The following is a 21118-nucleotide window of genomic DNA, read 5'->3' on the forward strand; positions in this document are numbered from 1 at the left end:
CCACTGTGCCTGTCCTGAGGAAATTATTGAATTTGATGTTTTTCTCTTAATACCATTAAGTTTTTCTTTATAAAGTTATTCATGCTGAAAAACTCTAAGGTTTTTCCCACTGCAGGTTTTCCTAGCTTTTATTTTAACATCTGGATTTCCTGAAGTGCTGCTTTTTAGGTGTTCTTTAGATAGACAAGAAAAAAGTAGAAAAAAAGGAGTGAACTTGGTAGATGAAAATAAGATGTGAGCAGGCATGGTGTCTATTACCTGTAATCCCAGCACCTTGGTAGGATGAAGCGGGAGAATCGTTCGAAGCCAGAAGTTTGAGATCAGCCTGGGCAACAAAATGAGACTCTACCAGAAATAAAAATAAAAAATAAAAGATATTTTCTATCACTAACTTATATAGGGCATTGGTCTTCATGTACACATACGTAGCTTTCAGATTGTTTTTTTTTTTTTTTTTTTTTTTTTTTGAGACAGAGTCTTGCTCTGTCACCCAGGCCAGAGAGCAGTGGTGTGATCTCAGCTCACTGCAACCTCCACCTCCTGGGTTCAAGGGATTCTCCTGCCTCAGTCTCCTGAGTGACTGGGATTACAGGCGTGCGCCACCACGCCCGGCTAATTTTTTATATTTTTAGTAGAGACGGGGTTTCACCATGTGAGGCTGGTCTCGAACTCTGACCTCGTGATCTGCCCGCCTCGGCCTCGCAAAGTGCTGGGATTACAGGCGTGAGCCACTGCGCCTGGCCTGCTTTCAGATTTCTTATGATTTTTTGTAAAAGTGTATGCTCTATTACATATTTTTTAAATGTAAATATTTATGTTTTAAAGTAAAACCTACAGGACACATTGATTTATTTAGTGAACTCTAAACATCATTCTGATATGATAGTATCATCTATTTTAAGTATACGTGGACCATCTCTTAACAATTAGAAATTTTATATTGTGCCTTTTCCCTCTTAAATCCATATTTCTTCTGTTCAGTTTTCCCATAGAATCTTAATATGATATACTTTTATGTAATTGAAAATCTTTATATTATCCTGTCACACTTTATTTAATAGAGATATTCTTCACTGAAGATAAACTTCACTGAAGCTTAACATTAAGTAAAACTCCTGCTACTAAAGTTTGTTTTTTTAAAAACTGAGTTATAATTATTAATGAACACTTGATCTAAAAAGTATTATTACAGATATTTATAATTATTAAATTTATTATGCAAAATAATATTGGAAATTTATCTTTTAAAATGGGTGAGGCTGATGGTTTCCCTTTTTATTCATTTAGTTCATCTATTCATGAATCTGTATTACCTGAATGAAACTTTCAGAACAATTTTACTCTTTCTTAAAAATTGACACATAACAATTGTACCTATTTATGGGGGGAAATTTCTTTTTAAACTTTTTTGTTAGATACAAGTGCTGAGAAATCCTGGTTACATTCTAAATAGATAAATATGGAAATAGTTTTGCTATAGTATTATCATACAATTCTTTTTTTATTTGAGACAGAATCTCACTCTGTCTCCCAGGCTGGAGTGCAGTGGGGCAATCTCGGCTCACTGCAGCCTCTTCCTCCTAGGCTCAAGCGATCCTCTCACCTCAGCTTCCCAAGTAGCTGGGACTACAGGTGCCTGCCACCACGTCTGACTAATTTTTGTATTTTTAGTAGTTTTAGTGGTTTTGCCATGTTGGTCACCAGGCTGGTCTTGAACTCCTGACCTCAAGTGATCCACCTACCTTGGCCTCCCAAAGTGCTGGAATTACAGGCATGAGCCATTGTGCCTGGCCACAGTTCTTTCCTTTTGAGTTAAATGCCAAAAATTACATAGTAATCAAACATTTAAAAATTAAAAATAATTTGTAATCCAGTCATTAGGTACTGGCCTTCCAGATTTTGGAGAAATATACTAAAAAAGCTTTACCAAGATTTGAATAGGTAGTATACTTGTTACTTTTAGGTTTCTTTGTTTTGTTTTGTTTTAACCAAATACTCTCAGAAATCATTGGAAAAACTGAAATCTTGTTAATTTCTATATGCTTTTGCCAATACAGCCTTTTTTTTTTTTTTTTTTTTTTCGAGATAGTCTCCTGGCCCCTAGGCAGGAGTGCAGTGGCGCGATCTTGGCTTACTGCAACCTTCGCCTTCCCAGGTTCAAGCAATTCTCCTGCCTCAGCCTCCTGAGTAGCTGGGACTACAGGCGTGTGCCACCATGTCTGGCTAGTTTTTGTATTTTTAATAGAGACAAGGTTTCACCATGTTGGCCAGGCTGGTGTCGAACTCCAGACCTCAGGTGATCCACCCACCTTGGCCTCCCAAAGTGCTGGGATTACAGGTGTGAGCCACCATGCCCAGCCAGATTGAGGATTTAAAAGTTGATAACCATGACTAAAGCTACCATGCTTGATAATCCTTCAGAAGATCTTTGTGTGTCCCAGGGATATATACATATATCTACTTAGATTTTGAATAGCTTACAGGTAATGTAGAGGTCTGTCAAACTAAAGGAAGAAACTGAAGCAAAATTAATATAGTTAATAAGTTAATAGAGTAAAAATTAATATAGTGAGTTTATGTGAGCCACATTTGAGGACTGCAACCTGGGAGCATAGATTTAGGTTGTCCCACATGTATGCTTTGATTAGCAGCAGTTATGAGTGAGTTTTTTAAGGAAAAAAGAAGAGACTATTCCTAAGTTGTTTACCAAGAATTTACATTAAAATAGCTAACAATAGATACTAATTGGCCATACTTTGTTCTTTGTATCACAAATTCCTGGCACATGAAGATAATGAATGAGGGCCACAATGTGCAACTTGTGATAACTTTTTTTTTTTGAGATGGAGTCTCACTCTTGCCACCCAGGCTGGAGTGCAGTGGCATGATCTCAGCTCACTGCAACTTCCGCCTCTTGGGTTCAAGCCATTCTCCTGCCTCAGCCTCCTGAGTAGCTGAGATTACAGGCATGCATCACCACACCTGGCAAATTTTTGTATTTTTAGTAGAGACGGGGTTTCACCATGTTGGTCAGGCTGGTCTCAAATTCCTGACCTGAGATGATCCATCAGCCTCGACCTCCCAAAGTGCTGGGATTACAGGCGTGAGCTGCTCGGCCAACATTTTAGGTAATTTATCTGCTAGTCAGGAAACTACAGGCAAGAAAAAGCACAAAACACCTTTAAATGATTGCCTTTGGGCAATGATCAGGGGCTATGACTGAAGTCCCTTACTTATGTCTCTCTGAGCCTGATAAATTTTGCATATCTCACAGAGCTCAGACTGCTCTTAGATATTTTTCTTTTCTCAGGTCCATATGGATCATTGGTTTAAACTATTATAGACTGGTTTCTCCATTTGAAAATGAGTGTGGAATTAGGAGAAATCCTTTATTTTAGTTCACAGTGTCTTCATATCTTTCCCCTTCTCTTTCACAGAATCTTCTCTTTGTCTTTGGGCTTCTGCAGTTTCGCTGTGCTTCTTTTAAGGGATTTATATATTTTGTTAGTTAAGAAAACATTTTAGTCATTATCTCTGTGGATTTTACCTTTCTACATTATTATTTCTAGACCTCCTAATAGACATAAAACCATCATTTAAAAAAGAAAATCCCGTAACCTATATTTTATGTTTAAAAGCAAAAAAGGAAAAAAAAATGGCTAATGGAATGAAGAAGCATATCTTTGTACCATATTCTGAGTAATTTATTTAGCTCTATCTTCCAATTTACTTTTATCTTTAGCTCTATCTAAGCTGCTATTTTTAATCCATACGTTGGATTTTTTTTTTTTTTTTTACTTTTTAAAAATTTCAATGACATTTATCATTTATAGAACTGCTGTTGGCTCTCTTTGAAAGTTGTATTTTCGATAGTGTGTCTAATTTTTTACTGTTTCAATTCTTTGTTTTTCAGAATTTAAGTGCTTTTAGCATACATATGTCTCTAACTTAATGGTTTCTATTAGGTTCTCTTATTATCTGATATTCTTCAGTGCTAAACTTCCTGAATATCAGTACTTTACTTAAATTACATGATGTGATAATTTTGAGTGGAAGATAACATTGATAATTTTCACATATTTAGTATTCTCAATGAACTATTCATTGATGCAGCAAATACATATTGAGCACAGTGTAAGTGTTGGAGCAAAACAGACTTTTTTGTTCTTGTGGAACTTAAATTCTAGTAACTTGCTATGCTTATTAGTTACTTAATGATTAATGTTATAAACAGGAGTTGTCACATTAAGGCTCTACCCTGAAGTCTATTGTCTGTTAGCTACAGTGGTTTTTACGTTTTTAAATGCTTGGAAGAAAGAATCAGATGAATTCTATTTCATGACATGTGAGCATAATATAAAACTCAAATCTGTGTCCGTAAGTGAAGTTTTCTTGGAAAACAGCCATGCTTATTTATAAAGTGTCTATGGCCACTTTTGTGCTACAACAACAGATTTGAATATTTGGACAGAGTTGAGTAGATACAACAGAGACTATATGATCAAGAAAGCCTACAATACTTACTTTTAGCCCTTGGCAGAAAAAGTTTGCTGATCCCTGTATCAGTGTTTATTTTGTATAAATGTATTTCATAGATTGATCTCCGGAGGCCCCCTTGAAGACTCCCAGTGAATGACTGAGACCCCAGAGAATACTGGATATATATCCTAGGTTGAAGCATTGATGAAACCATTCCATAAACAAGTGACTGTCACCCACACTTTGATTGTGTTGCCAGGACACAGGCAGATATTTTTTGTTTTTGTTTTTGGGAGCGTGTGGGTTCTTAAACACTCCGGACAGTAATACCTGGCTTTATCATATGCCCCACAGCATTGCTGCATAGTACCAGAGTTAAGCTGTCCTTTCATGTTTTATGCCCTGGTGCATTTTTATGAATTAGTATGTACTTCCCTTGCCTGAGCATTATTCATAGTCTCTGAAAAATTTAAGTGATACCTTAGCAGAACTTTAGAGACAATCTTAGTATCTACTAATAGCGGAGTAGTTAAATTAAAATTTTTTTGGAACACAATTGACTGTTAGTAACTGATACCACAGAAAGCAAAACCATTGATAAAGGGGGACTACTATGTAGTATTTTTGGATAAGTCCTATGTTAACCAGTCAGAATAGCAAACTCTAGGCTTGCCAATAACTGTCTACTTCCTAGAATTGTCATGAGATTTATATGAGATGATGTAATTCACATAGTATATGACACTAGCAGTTTTCTGAAAATAGCTACATTTTGTTATTATTAAATGCAGTGTTATTGAACCTTTGTAAACTGATGTTTCTTTACAAATAATGTTTATAGTTGCAGGTCTGACATCAGTGAGGTCCATGTTTGTAATTGGTTTTCTAGTCATTTGATCTCTTTTCGAACAAATGGATTCATCTATTCACAGTAGTTCTCTTGATGCTGTGCTTGCGTTACCTGGAAAACTGTCTTAGGCTGGGGTAGGGCGGTGGATTTAAAGTTTTAGGGACTTCCAGACTGAATATATCATCATGATTTTATTAATGGGAGTACTCTAATCTGTGAGATAATCAGCCATAAATTTTTAAAAACTTATTTACACCTTATTTCCTCCCAGTAATTTGATGTAGATTACCAAATTAGGAGCACAAATAAAATGATGGAAAATCAAAACAATTAGGAGGTGAGTAGATGTGCCAGGATTCTAAAATAATTTATATGTTGTATTTTAATTCAACAGTTGTCTCTGAATTTTCTGGGAACTGAAATTGTGTCCTGTAATTTTATAATTGTATGATAAAGGAATCTTTACAAATTTATTTTGCTCCTTTTGCCTGTTATATACTGTGATCTCTCTAAAGTGATTGTTACTGATATGTTTATATTATTATTTGCATCTATTGAAGTATAAAGTATCAATTTCTGCCTGTACAGAAACTTTGATACTAAGGCAAAAGTTCTTATACAAAAACACAAGTTGAAATGACAGCCGATTGCCGTATTTGGCTGTAGTGTTCTCCAGATAGCAGCAAGGCCTGATAAGCAGGGGAAATGCTTACTTTTTACTCTCTGGAGAAAGCTATCCTAAGATCCTCTACCCTAATTGTCTCAAATATCTTTGGAGAGATTTACATGAAAAGAAAGTAATACAATAAACCTCCATGTTCCTACAAATTTGCAGTCTTTAGGCAAAAAAAGTAGGCAGTTGAATTATTCTTAAATCCACGCCAATGCTATCGACCATCATTCCCAATAGCTGTATGTTTTTACTACTTTTAAATGGTTTTCAAATAGTTGTTGATAGATTATCACATTTTTGACTCATATTTCTGGATCTTTTTTTACAGTTAAATCGCCGATCTGAAATTGTTGCTAATAGCTCTGGTGAATTCATCTTGAAGACATATGTAAGACGAAACAAGTCTGAAAGTTTTAAAACTTTGAAGGGCAACCCAATTGGACTTAACATGTTGAGCAACAATAAGAAATTGAGGTATAGGCACTTCACCACACATTCCTACAGAAAAGATAAAGGAAGAGTTTGACACCAAAAACTTAGAAGCTAATAGGCCCAACCTGTACCTTTCCTTCTGAATTTGTCAATAGGGCCAAGAAGTAGCATGGTCCCAGTAGGTGGATTCTTTGCTTTGACTCTTAGGAGTAGGATTGATTGCAGTGTCTCTTGTTTCTGAATAAAACATTGCAAGAAATAGTTTGTTAGGGTGGGATCTCATGATTTTGCTTCCATACATTTAGTAGAATCTCAGTCATAATATTTAAAGAAGCACAATAGAGTGGTGTGGTCATGTCTCCTTTAGGAAACACTAATCAGGATTGTCTCAATAGGGGACTTAAAAATTTCTTATTCCTCCTTTTTACAATAGTGAACCACTGTTATTGGTAGGATTGGGTATCAGTAGCAACTCAGAAATAGGGTTGAAAGTCACTTTTATTTCTGCTGTCTCAATTTATACATAGACAAATGAAGTACATAGAAGCTCAGTAACTTTCAAGTCAGTGGCAAAATCAGAAATAGTATTTAGGACTCCTGATTTTTATTTTAGTATTCTGCTTTATTTTTTAAATTTTCTCAACCTCCGCCTCCCGGGTTCAAGTGATTCTCCTGCTTCAGCCTCCTGAGTAGCTGGGATTACAGATGCCCACCACCATGCCCGGCTAATTTTTGTATTTGTTATTAGAGACGGGGTTTCAGCATGTTGGCTGGGCTGGTCTCGAACTCCTGACCTCAGGTGATCTGCTATTTTTAAAATTTTCTTTAATTGGATTGGAAACATTTGAAAGACAAATTCAGGAAATGGAAAACTCCCAAAAGACAATTGGGTTTATCCATAAATTTTTTGTTGTTGTTGGTAAAGGTTTTTGTGTGTTGTTCAGATTTTAAAAGATTTCTTTTATAAATGTGTATATAATTTTTCCGTGTTCAAGTTATTTTTTGTTTCTTGAATCTGCAGTGAAAATATGCAAAATACGTCATTATGTTCTGGAACTGTAGTTCATGGTAGACGTTTTCATCATGCTCATGCACAGATACCAGTAGTAAAAACAGCAGCCCAAAGGTAAGAATTCTAATTGTCTTTGGTTAGTATATACATGGCATCCTCTTCAATAGGTTTTCACTTTTTTTAACCATTTTTTTCCTTTGTGAAACCTTACTGTTTTCACTGTCTGTAGAGAGATATATCTCTGAAATAATTCATGACATGAAATTATACTATTTTATATTTGCTTTTGAGTAATCACATTCTGTAAATAGAGAATTTTTCACTAAGACCCATTCTATTGCATTATAATCCAGAGAATCTAGATGATACTGAAACTGATTTACAGTATTGACCTTAAAGTGTTTAACTGAGATATCTTCAGTTGGTAGTTTAGCTCTGAAGAGTAAAATTACAGTTAATACCATACTTTCTTTATAAGGCTTATAAGAGTTCATAGCATCAAAACAAGTCACATTAGTTTTAAATGTTGGAGAAAATGTTATTTTGTGGTTGTAGTTAGATTTAGGAGTTCTCATTGATCTTGAAAGTACTGCTTGACTCGAAATAATGAAAGTAACATTTGGGGAACCATTTTTGGAATGTTACATGACCTTTCAGTTGACTGAAATTCTTAGGCTAAAAGAGTTAAATAAATCATCTGTTTATTGCATTATAAACAGTTCCTTATAACTAGTAACTTTTAAAAATTTGGCATATATTTTAGATGCTGTTCTTCATTTTTTAAAAATGTAAAATCTAGACTGCTCCTCATTTAGAAGACACGTCCTGAACCTTGCAATATTTTTCTGTTTACATAGATGTGCTATCAGATCTTTTACTTAAAAATGTTAAGTAACCTCATACTTTATGATAAACCAACCTTTTTTTTTTTTTTTTGCCTTAAATATATTATTGTATCAAATAGTGTTCACATAAGATGCTTGAGAAACTTAAAAGGGCAAATTACTGTGCAGACCAAAAATTGGCTTACTCTACTGCGAAGTACACAAACAAATCAAGCTCTCTGGCCTACATATGGCAAAAACATGAGAATAAACAATAAAAGGAGAGTAATTAGGGAAGAGAAAAAGAGTAGACACATTCTCATGCACTGATCATACTAATAGAAACCATTGCTGATAAAGCTGTCTTAATATTCTGATAATGTAGTCTAAGTTTGAAATACTAATTTAAACCTTATAATCAATTTAGGTGATTCATTTACAGCCAAAATTATTACATTATTTTTGCTTTTGAAGTTGTCTGTTAGTTTGGAATTACTAGTGACCTATTCTCCATTCCTCATTTCCTCACTGGTAATATTAAAAAAAAAAAACCGTTAATAGTCTGGAAATTGGGTTGCGATTTGTTTTACTCTAGGTCTCAACACCTATAACATTTTGCATGTGTATTATCGCTCATTTACATAAAAGATTAGATTCAGTTAATATGAACTAGTTTATACTGGTAAAATGTTTCTTTAAAAACAACAACCTGAGTTAATTTGTATTTAAGAAATAATCCTGATTGAAAAATTCGTAACGATTAGGGGCAGTAAAGAAAACTGTATAAACAAGTCAGCAGGACAGATTCTACTTACATCTGTCTTTTATTTATTCTGTATAATAAGCTTTTCTTATTCCAACTGCAGTATGACTGTCACTAAAAAGATTTTGATGTTCAAAGACAAGTCATTGAGAGTTTTTCGGTTTTCTTCCTTCAAAGACATTGAATGATTTTATGCTACATACCAGGCATAGATGAGTGCATAAAGATGAATATGATAAAATCCCTACCAGTAAAGCTCAAGTTTGATTGCAGTAGAGATTGATTAGGGTACAGAAAGACGAGTAAACAAATGATTACATGCATGGTTAGGGCAGCAGTAGAGATATACAAAATATGTGTAGTAAAACTACAGAGAAGGGAACAAGAATTTATAAAGGAAACATTAAAGGAGTTTTTGAGTTTACCAGGTAGAAGAAGAAACTGCATGCAGTAGGAATCACGTCTTCAAAGGCACAAAGAAAGGCATTAACTAAGATTGTTGCTTCCAGGGATTTAGCACAATTGTTAGACTTCAGGTGAGGGTAAACACATTGGCTTTTACAGCTTCTCCTAAATTTTCTTATTTTCTGAAGTCTTAATTTTTTTTTTTTTTTTTAATTATAGAGATAGGGTTTTGCTCTGTTGCCCAGGCTGGAGTGTAGTGTCTCAGTCATAGCTCACTGCAGCCACAAACTTCTGGTCTCAAGCAGTCCTCCCACTTCAGCCTCCTGAGTAACTAGGACTGCAGGCATGCACCACCGCACCAGGCTAACTTTAAAAAAATTTTTTTTGTAGAGACGTGGTCTCGCTTTGTTACTTAGGCTGGTCTCCAGCTTCAAGCAGTCCTGCCTCAGCACCGTAAAGTGCTGTGATTACAGGCCTGAGCCACTGCACCTGTCTCAAGTCTTATAATTGAAATGAAAACAAAAGCCATCCATCTGGTAATTCATACATAGTGTATTCTTGGGGTGAGTGGTATATCTTGTCTTTTAAGTAAATCAGACCTGCTAAAATCTGAGTAATTCGTAGTTCTTTAGTAATAATATGGGAACGAGTGCTTTACATCTTTTTATCTAAACAGAATGGTGAAGTTTGTTAAAATATCACATTAGATTAGCTAGTCTTTGGGACATAATTAAGATTCCAATCTATTTTCTTACTGCTATTGCAAATGTTAATTAAATTCATATTTAAAAGATAGATTGTTTATACACTAATAGTGATAGAGAAGTATGGAAAAAAAATGCAGAAATTTAAAAGTCTGTAGTTCATACCATCCCTGCCCCTAACTTCAATCTGACTTGTTGAAACAACACATTTTATGGGTTGATGTTTTACTTACACTTTCACATTTTTTGACTTTTTATTAAGTATAGATAAAAAGACTTCTAAGAACCTTATAAGAATTACAAGAATTTCTTTATCTTTAAGTCTTTATCTTTATCTTTTAAGTCTCCCCCCACCCTTAGGGGGAAATGGATGTCTATGAAACCATATATAATTCATAAATAGGAATATGGGCTCCTGGAATAAGTAATATTTAATTATTAGTGAAAAGCACCATTTTAAGAGGTTTTTTGTGTTTGAGACTGAGTCTCGCTCTACTGCCCATGCTGGAGTGCAGTGGCATGATCTCCACTCACTGCAGCCTCCACCTCCTAGGTTTAAGCAATTCTCAGCCTCCTGAGTGGCTGAAATTACAGGCGTGTGCCACCGTGCCCAGCTAATTTTTTTTTTTTTTTTTTTTGTATTTTTAGTAGAGATGCGGTGTCACTATGTTGGTCAGGCTGGTCTCGAACTCTTTACCTCAAATAATCCACCTACCTTGGCCTCCCAAAGTGCTGGGATTACAGGCTTGTGCCACCACACCTGGCCCATTTTGAGAGAATTTTTGAAGTTGTAAATGAGGTCATTGATACCAGAATTTATCTATTAGTCTTTTTCCCTTCCTTTTCTTTTCTTTCTTTTCCTTTCTTTTTTTTTTTTAAAGGCCACAGTTATAGTACTAATCGAAGGTAATTTTTCTTTTCTGTATTGTATGAAATAGTCCAACAGGAATGTAAATTGACATTTTTACAAAGTCCTACATTACTAATAATGACTTTTCACCGTTTTTTATGTTTTATTTTAACATGTAAGCAACTCTAGGGCAGGACTTGATAAAAACACATATTGAAGGTACCTGTAAGAATGCCATGACTTGTTAATCAGATACATTATAATGAATGCATTTTTTCTCAAGGATAAGAAAAATGAGCATTGGTGTGTGTCTTTGTGTGTGTGTGTGTGTATATATATATATATATATATATATTTTTTTTTTTTTTTTTTTTTTTTTTTACTGTTTTCCTTTTCCTAACTCTCTTGGCTTATTGGGAAGTATTATACCTAACCCGTTTCTTCTACTTCTGTTTTTCTATCTATTTCCTTTCCTCTGTACAGGTGAGTATAAAAAACAACAGAGGCTGGGCGTGGTTGACTTAGACCTATAATCCCAACACTTTGGGAGGGCAAAATAGGAGGATAGCCTGAGCCCAGGAGTTCGAGACCAGCCTTAACAACATGGTGAAATCTTGTCTGTATAAAAAATACAAACATTAGCCAGGCATAGTGGTGCACACCTGTAGTCCCAGCTGCTCAAGGTGTGAGAATCACCTGAGCCTAGGGAGATCAAGGCTGCAGTGAGCTGTGATTGTGCCACTGCACTCCAGCCTGGGTGAGAGAGCCAGACCCTGTCATCTCAAAAACAAAAACAAGATAGTACTAAACTGTTCTTATTTCTTGGGCACAGCAGTATAGAATTGGAAGTGGCTACATTAGGTATTAATGCCTAACTTTTGGTTTTCATTTTACTTTTTCTGGAAATACAGCTATATAAGAAATAAATACATAGGATAGAACAGACTAGATTTAAACTTTTATGTTTATATTTTGCTTCGCTTCTTTAATAGGGATGTGATTATATTCCCTTGTTTTTCTGTCATTTATCTAACATTTTATGTGTTTTTTTAATAGCAAAGATAAAATTTCAGATATATTAATGTACATTTATAATGATTCTTTTCCTTTTGAAAATTTTTTTAACATTTGTATTTTTTTAATGCATTCATGTAAAAACAAGTTACTATATATTTTTTTCTTCATTTGCTAGGATTAAATTGGTATTTTAGTTGCATACTCCACATGATAGGAGTATAAGAATTGATATAGGAATTTGGGGATTTTGTAAATTATGCTTTGCTTACGGTTAGTTCCAAATATTTCATTCCTTTTATAATAAGGTTAAATAATATTAGACATGAATCTCATTTTATTCTTAATTGAGGGCTTATATAATTTCATTCTCGAGTAATTGATGTTAATAGGTTTTTGGAGTTTTCATGAACTATGGAGAAGGGTGGAACATTTATACATTGGACTTGTGATAAGAAGCCATGATTTTAAATTATAGGCCTTTCCTTGTGTCCCAAATCATATACCATATTTAATCTAAGACTTTGTGCAAAAATTTCAGCCTTAAAAATTTTTTTTTCTTACTCCAAAGGAAATAATCATACCTGATATTAGGATCAGTCCGGAACCAATAAAAATTTTATAACTTCTAGGAACTGCTGTTGTTTCTTGAAGACTATTTCTGTAACAGCAGTAGTCTTCTCCTTATTTGTGGTTTTGATTTAACCATTCCCTTATTAGTAGATACTGAGATTGTTTCTAAATTTGCTATGATATCATTATTGAATTTTTCAGATATTGAGAATTATGTTCAGGTGAGGGAAGTACATACTATTTATAAAAGTACAAAGGAGGTACCATTTGGCATTAAACATGAAAGGACAGGCTAACTCTTGTGCTATGTAGCAACACTCTCGGGCATATAATAAAACCAGGTGTAGTATACAGAGCAAAAAACCCATGTGCTCACAAAAACATTTGCTCGTCTTCTGGCAATGTAATCAGAAAGTGTGGTTGACACCCATTTTGTTTATGAAATGTTTTTACCAATGCTTCATTTTGGTATACTGGATTCGGTACTATCCTCAGTTTCAGGCACCCATTGGGGGTCTTGGAAAGGATCCTTAGAGAATAGCAGGGAATATTGTATTATGACGTATCTTCAAGTATTTGATAGTTGAAGCCCTTTCAAGATTTTTAAAATATTTTTGTGTATTCATCTTCCTGTTAAATATCTAAAAAGATTGTTTATTTTGTATATTGACAGAAATCAAAAAACAATTTAGACATGACTCAAAACATAGTATATTATATATATAATGTATTTAAAACAAGTCGATCACATTATAGTTTTGCCTTAATGACTATAGTTACTGTAGCTACAGTGATATATCAACAATGAGGTCTTGCCTCTTACATTTTTTTTCTTTTTCATGTTTTAAGCAGTCTGGACCGAAAAGAAAGGTAAGCTTAATATTGAAGAAATTAGAGCATGGATATAGTGGTAAAATATAAAATTATTTATATGTTTTGAAAAATATTTGTTGAATTAGAGTTTATAATTAAAGCTTTTTTTAATTTTAAATTTTTAGTTGACATGTAATAATTGTACATATTTATGGGATACAGAGTAATATATCAATACAAGTATACAACGTGTAATGATATCAGGGTAATTAGTATATCCATCACCTCAAACATTTTTTGTTTCTTTGTGTTGTCAGCATTCGAAGTCCCTTTTTCTGGCTTTTTGAAAACATAAATTATAGTTAACCATATTCACCCTATAGTGCCACAGAAAGTGAGAACTCATTCTTCCTGTCTAGCTGTAATTTTGTATTTGTGAACCTACCTCTCTCCATCCTCTCCTCCCCGACCCTTCTCAGCCTATAGTATCCACAGCTCTACTCTCTATAATAAAAGGAAACTTGTTGACAGTACAACATGGTATTTGGCTTATATAGGTGGTATTTGAGGCTCATTCTGAATGTACATTTTTCTATAATGGTTATATATATTTATGCTAATAAGTGACTACTTTCTTTTAAAAGACTATTTCAATGCTTTAGTAGTAAAATTGCTTTCAGTTACATCATCAAAATCTTTGTCATTATATTTTAGTGATAATACTCTTGTTCTTATGCTTTAATAGACTGGGGGAGGGGGAGGGAAATGTATTAGAACACCTTAAGCTTAGAGTTAAAACTTTAAACATCAAGTGTATTCTCTTCTGACTGAAAGGTTTGTAAGAGAATTTTGTGATCAGTCTTCTATCATTATTTGTTCTCTTTGTAAGAACACTGGCAGACACATGTTGTTCCGTTAGAGGATATTTGAATGGTATAAATGACATGGAAAAGTGTTTAAGAAAACACATTTCTTTGAACATTTCAAAGTAAAATGATCATAATTGTTCTAAAGTGGGTATCCATAAGAGTAGCTTCTCTGGACTGGGCAAGGTGGCTCACGCCTATAATCTTAGCACTCTGGGAGGCCAAAGCGGGAATATCTCTTGAGCCCAGGAGTTCCAGACTAGCCTGGGCAACATAGGAAGGCCCTGTCTCTACAAAAAAAATAAAATAATTGGCCTGGTGTAGGTAGTAAAACAGTAAACAAACTGGAAAGTCCAGCTATTTTTAATTTCCAACCAAACTGTTGAATCAGTTAAAAAAAAAACGAGTCTATAGTGCCTTTCAAATGCCTGAATTTTGACATTTGTACATCAGCTGATGGATTAGATTAATATTTTGAATTGTTATGTGATGGCTCTGCATGGGCATGGTGGCCAGTGCTTCAGTTTTGACAGCATTACCATCCTTGGTGATGACATGGACAGCAGTGATTCTACAATTGTTTGAAATGGTAAATATATTTTTGATTACATGCTGCCTTTTAGGCATACGCTTTTATTCATTCCAAGTATTTATCGAACCTACTGTTACAGGCATAAGGATACAGTGATGAACAAAGCAGACAAGATCCCCGCAGTCCTGTAGTTTACATTCTTATGGGACAGAAACTGATACTGAACAAGTAAAACATGAAATAATAATTTCCATGTAGAGAAGTGTAATGGGTTGATGTGATAGACTGACAGTATGATTTCTTTAAATTGCATATTCAGGGAAACTCTTTACTATGAAGCTAACATTTAACTAAAGACTAAATGGGGAATTGGCAGTGCCACGATCATAAGAATGGATTTTCCAGATAGGGAAGAGGTTGTGCTAAGTTACTAATCCAAGAATGAGTTTGGCATGTCAAAGAACAGAAAAAAGGGGCCACTAAGGCTGGAGTTTAGAGAGCAAAGGAGACAATGTTATGAGATGGGTTTGGAGAGACTGGCTGTGACCTAGGTCATAAAAGGCTTTGTAAGGTGATCTGAAGCATTTGAATTTTATATTAGTGCGATAGAAGCTTTCAGAGCATTTAAGGTAGGGAAGTATTGTTACCTGATAAATATTTGAGATTTTTAAACACAGTCTTTTGCATTTGGTTTATAATTTGGCATAAATAGAAGTTTAAATCAGTGGCAGTCAGTTAAGGCTGGGCAAGTTCCTCTCTAAATAGAGGTGTGTTACAAAGGAAAATCAATAATAGTCTGTAAGTACTCAAAACTATCTCAGCAAGGTCTAGGAGCTGGGGAGGTAGAAAGACAGAGGTACAACCAATCTTTTTGGCGGGGGAGGTGGGGATTGGGAGGGTTAAGGTGGAAAAATAAAAAGATTTTGAAGGTCTCATCCCATTAGGGATATAATTTGCTTGAGGAAATCATTTGAACCTTGGTAACTGTAATAAGCATTGAGAGGGAAGGTAACTATATTCATTTGTTAAATTCAGTAAGGAAGCGAAAGAGTATGTTGTGCAAACAGTGTTGTATAATAATAGGAGAAAAGAGGAAACAAAATGAAATAATAAACATAAATAGAAATATAGAAAGTAATAGAGTAAAATGAAAAGAAAACAAGTCCTATCAGTAGTTATAATAACTGTAGTCAGTATATTTAATAAAACACATGCTGATTTGATTAAACCCAGCTATACTACATTGTTTACAAGCATCATACTAAAATAACAATGGGAAAGTAAGTTTAGAGCCACAAGAGATGCAAACAAAAAGAAAGCATGAGTGGAATTTTAATAACAAGGGAGATGGAGTTAAGGATTAAAAGCAGTAGACAGGATAAAGGAGCACATTTTGTAATAGGCACAGTTTATGGGAACATAACAAATAAATGTAAAGCCTCCCCTAGAATAGTTAAAATTCAAGAAATTCAACATGGTAGAAGCCCGCCTCTACTAAAAATACAAAATTTAGCCAGGTGTGGTGGCATGCGCCTGTAATCCCAGCTACTCGGGAGGTTGAGAATTGCTTGAACCTGGGAGGCGAAGGTTGCAGTAAGTCAAGATAGTGCCACTGCACTCCAGCCTGGGTGACAGAGCAAGGCGCCATCTCAAAAAATGAAAACAATAGAATACAATTGTGGGAGACTTTAATACATCTTGAAAATTAAACTGGTTTATCAGTTAAATAGGAATAATGAATTTTAACTGTAAAATAAATAAGACTTGATTCATTTTCATAGAAATTTATGTATTTGGCCATCTTTTATAATAATGGAAAAATTAATAAAAAGAGCTATCATTAAAGCAAGGCAAACAACCATAACAAAAACAGAAATGGTGTCCAGATCCTGGTTTCTAAATACCACTCTCCACTAAAAGGAATTTGGAGAAATGGCTGATTCTGGGGTTGTGATAGGTAAGACACAGAATGAGTATTGTATCAGAAACCTAGAAAATGTTCAAAAAATTAAGAGTGCCCACTTCAAAAGCACCTGTACTAAAATTGGAACAATAGAGAGATGATTAGCATGGATGACACACGAATTAGTAAAGCATTTCATGTTCTTGTAAACTGTGTATGTATGTTTTATCACAGTAAAAAAGAAAAAAAAAACACCAAAAGGATGTAGTTACATCAAAGGGAAACAGGAGCCAACTAAAAGAGCTCCCAGATGCCCAAACTGGTAACAATTGGATTATAACTTAGACCGAGGGACACTCTATGAAATACCTGACGAGTTCTCTTCTAAATACTGAAAAACATAAGAGAGGAGACTAAGGAGACATGATGACTTAATGCATTGTATCCTAGATTGGATCCTGGAACAAAAATGGGGTATTAATAAATAGCTGGTAAATTTCTGTCTTTTTTTTTTCTGTTTTCTTTTTCTTTGAGACAGTCTGGCTCCGTCGCCTAGGCTAGAGGGCAATGGTGCGACCTTGGCTCACTGCAACCTCCGCCTCCCAGGTTCAAGCGATTCTTGTGCCTCAGCCTCCTGAGTAGCTGGGATTACAGGCACACACCACCATGCCTGGCTGATTTTTGTATTTTTAGTAGAGACGGTGTTTCGCCATGTTGGCGAGTCTGGCCTTGAACTCGTGGCCTCAAGTGATCTGCCGGCCTTGGCCTCCCAAAGTGTTGGAATTACAGGCATGAGCCACCTTGCCCAGCCGGTAAATTTCTAAGGCTAGAGTTTAGTTCGTAATAGTGTACCAGTGTTGGTTTCTTTTTTGACGTGTGATGGCAATATTAAGGTGTTGACATTAGGGTAAGAGATACAAGGGTGTTCTGAATTGTCTTCGTAACTTTTCTGCAAATCTAAAATTATTTCAAACTTAGTTTACTACAAAAAATAGACTTGCACCACTGAGGCTTATCGAACTTTTAATGAACAGAGCATTCTGATATTATTTAAACAATTCAGGATAGAGAAATAAATGCTCTCTAGTTCATTTTAAACAGCTTGTAAAAATCTTGGGTTTATGAAATGGGACCTCTGAAGCTACACAAACCCTAAGAAGCAAAAATTCTACCCACCTACACAGGAAGACAGCAGATGACAGTAGAGTTTCTCTGCCTCTGGTTGGTTAGGGGTAGAAAAGAAATAGCCACTTTGAGATTAAATCCTAGGCTTGATTTTCAAAGAGTTTGGAGTTTGAAATTTGTACCTGCAAGAGTAATGGAATCCTCAAATTAAGAAATTAATGTAAATGCTGGCCAGGTGCAGTGGCTTATACCTGTAATCTCAGCACTTTGGGAGGCCGAGGCAGGCAGATCACTTGAGGCCAGGAGTTCGAGGCCAGCCCGGCTGACATGGTGAAACACCGTCTCTACTAAAAGTGCAAAAATTAGCGCAGCATGGTGGCGCACATGTGTAATCCCAGCTGCTCAGGAGGCTGAGGCACGGGAATCACTTGAACCCGGGAGGCAGAGGTAGCAGTGAGCCAAGATTGCGCACACTACTATTCTCCAGCCTGGTGACAGAGCCAGACTCTGTCTCAAAAAAAGAAAGAAATTAATGTAAATTTTCATTTTAGATCATCTAGCAAAAAGTTTTTAAAACTGAATTTTGGAGAAAATAATATGTGGCTAGGTAGTTTATCAAACATATTTTTGTCTTGAAATGTTTATATTCTTGAATTTAAGATACTCTGTTTCTTTATTATAATTTTTAAAAAACAGAACTTTAATTTGCCCTGCTTTTATAGGAAAAAATATAGCAAATATTGAAAACAGTGGCCATAAATTCTGGAAATACAGGGAAGTATACACATTAGTTTAATGTTACAATACTTGGTAAGATTGTGGCTATCATATGAGGTATTCAGCATGTTGTCCCTCATTAGCAAAGGATGGCTCAGTATACAGGTTCAAATTGCAAGAGCACTGCATTAATATAACAGTTTCATCAATCTCTATACATGTATGTATGATTTACTGTCTCAGATGATTTATGTCAATTGTTTTTACTAAATCTAGGTAAACCTGGATTTGGAAATAAGACTATATTATATTCTCTTTAGTGTGAAAGTGTATGGAATTTGAAAATAATCATTTTATTTTAATCCCAAGTTAGGAACTAAAAACCTACCTTCTTTCTTATAAGACTGTTACTACTACATCTCAGGGAAATTCTCATTTTCATAATGCATATCTTCACAAATTTCAAATTTTTCAGGGCGGAAATTGCCCAGTTGTACCAAATGTTGCTCTGCTCGATATTGGTGCAATTTGCTGGGATTCAGATTCTGGCATTGCTATTTAATAATTGTGTGACCGTGGACAAGTTGATTAACCTCATTGAATTTCAATTTTTTCATGTATGAAGTATTAATATGTCATATAAGATTATTGTGAGGATTAAAGGAATTAATAAATACAAAGCACACATGGCACATGATGCTATTTTCTGACTGCTATTATAAGTACACTACTGTCAGCCGGGCGCGGTGGCTCACGCCTGTAATCCCAGCACTTTGGGGGGCTGAGACAGGTGGATTACGAGGTCAGGAGATCAAGACCATCCTGGCTAACACGGTGAAAGCCCGTCTCTACTAAAAATACAAAAAATTAGCTGGGCGTGGTGGTGGGCGCCTGTAGTCCTAGCTACTCGGGAGGCTGAGGCAGGAGAATGGCGTGAACCCGGGAGGCGGAGCTTGCAGTGAGCCGAGGTTGTGCCACTGCACTCCAGCCTGGGCGACAGAGCGAGACTCCGTCTCAAAAAAAAAAAAAAAAAAAAAGTAAGTACACTACTGTCTCCACCCATATTATTTTTTCTTTTGTTATTTTCATGTTTTGTTTTCACTTCAAGTGCTTTGACTTTTTGTAATATAAGAATTTGAAATTCTTGCAAGAAAATTTCTTTGGAATTTTTGTTTGAGTAAAATGATTTTAATGAAATGAAAGCTGTGATTTACATTACTAGATCACCAGTGTGAATAGAATTACAAATAAATAGCCTCTTTTATTTTTATGTGGTTTATTTAGAGTAGGAAAGTAGCTATTGTAGCTCCCTGATCTGTTGCACTTTTTGCAGTTCCCCTTCTATAATGCGCTTTTATCCTACAATTAGCTATAAGGTTTTTGCTTTTTTCCCCCCCAAATTTTGCTTTTTTCCCCAAAAATTAGTGTTTATTTGTGTTTAAATAGATACAGTATTTGGATGTAGTATTTAGATATAGTACTTAGTTACTGAGGATTATGTTTAAAATCCTTGATATTGTATGTATTTGAAGTTTAAGAGAGGAATTTAATACTTTACAACAAACATACTTTATAGCCCCTGACATAATGTAATCATACTACAAGACTAAATACTTGTTCCACGATTGCTGGTCTTGTACGTAACGTTTTTGTTCTGATTTTGGAATTGTCCTCAAGACAGTCTCATTCAACATTTATTCCTTTATTTATTAATTTGTTTTTAAACAACTAAAAAACACAGTAAAATTTTACAAATTGAGTTTCATTTATTGGTATGATTTTGTTATTTTATAGTATCACTTTTTATATGGCAAAGAAGCTATGATTTGCTTTTAATAGGTTTATTGTAAGTATGCCATTAACTTTTTCATTTTGAAAACTGTATTTCCTGTTAGAATAAAGCTACATAAATTTCTTTTTTAGGAAAGAATACCCACCTCATGTCCAAAAAGTTGAAATTAATCCTGTAAGGTTAAGTCGGCTCCAAGGTGTTGGTAAGTGTGCAGTTTTGTTACACCTGTGAAGGATTTCAAATTGCTGTATGAAAAGTACAATAGAGATACGATGCTGGCTGTAGAATATTCCCAGGTATAATAGATATATATGTAGAAAACCATTTTTTTGTAACTGATTTGAGAATTTCTTTAATGGTAACCTGATACCTGGAACAGTTGCACAGCTAGGTGATTACAGTTTGAAATCTTTTGATTATTTTAGCATTTTTGTTATCTTACAAATTTGCAAATAGTGTAACTGTAGTTGAGCTATAGCTTTGAAATTGAGTTTTATTGAACTGTGTTATAATGTTGTATTATGTAATTGTGTTTCCACTTACTGGTTTTGCTCCTAAAATTTAGAATACCTTAGGGAAACACTCAATTAAAAAGAGACCACACCTGCTAAAACTGTGTTAATAGTAGATACTGGAAAATCATTGTGAGTAAATATTTATATTCATATTGAAATATTTTTCAATATACTGATTATTAATCCAAAAAATAAAATAAGGGCAAATAATGATTCTTAATGTGTGTCCATCTTGTTTTTCTGAGGCCTTTGTTTGTTTAAATATCTCTGATGGCT

At 34.8% G+C, this 21118-nt stretch overlaps 1 protein-coding gene and 1 pseudogene across 12 annotated transcripts in view; both read left to right on the forward strand.

The window, feature by feature from the left end:
- Nucleotides 1-21118, forward strand: part of SENP6 (SUMO specific peptidase 6) — a 113484-nt gene that overhangs the window by 24887 nt on the left and 67479 nt on the right. For 5 of the 12 annotated variants that reach the window (XM_009242011.4, XM_063724870.1, XM_002817073.5 and 2 more), the window contains 4 exons: nt 6331-6476; nt 7456-7560; nt 13429-13449; nt 20459-20529. In XM_009242011.4, coding sequence (XP_009240286.4) covers nt 6451-6476; nt 7456-7560; nt 13429-13449; nt 20459-20529 — 223 coding nt within the window. In that variant the 5' untranslated portion in view covers nt 6331-6450. Of the gene's footprint in view, nt 1-5629; nt 5667-6330; nt 6477-7455; nt 7561-13428; nt 13450-20458; nt 20530-21118 lie in introns of those variants that run through there. The other 7 variants (XM_063724873.1, XM_063724871.1, XM_024248378.3 and 4 more) reach the window with 3 other exon arrangements.
- Nucleotides 16805-16898, forward strand: LOC112134018 (U6 spliceosomal RNA; annotated as a pseudogene).

Source organism: Pongo abelii, chromosome 5 (genome assembly GCF_028885655.2).
Source record: "Pongo abelii isolate AG06213 chromosome 5, NHGRI_mPonAbe1-v2.0_pri, whole genome shotgun sequence".
Taxonomy (NCBI): domain Eukaryota; kingdom Metazoa; phylum Chordata; class Mammalia; order Primates; family Hominidae; genus Pongo; species Pongo abelii.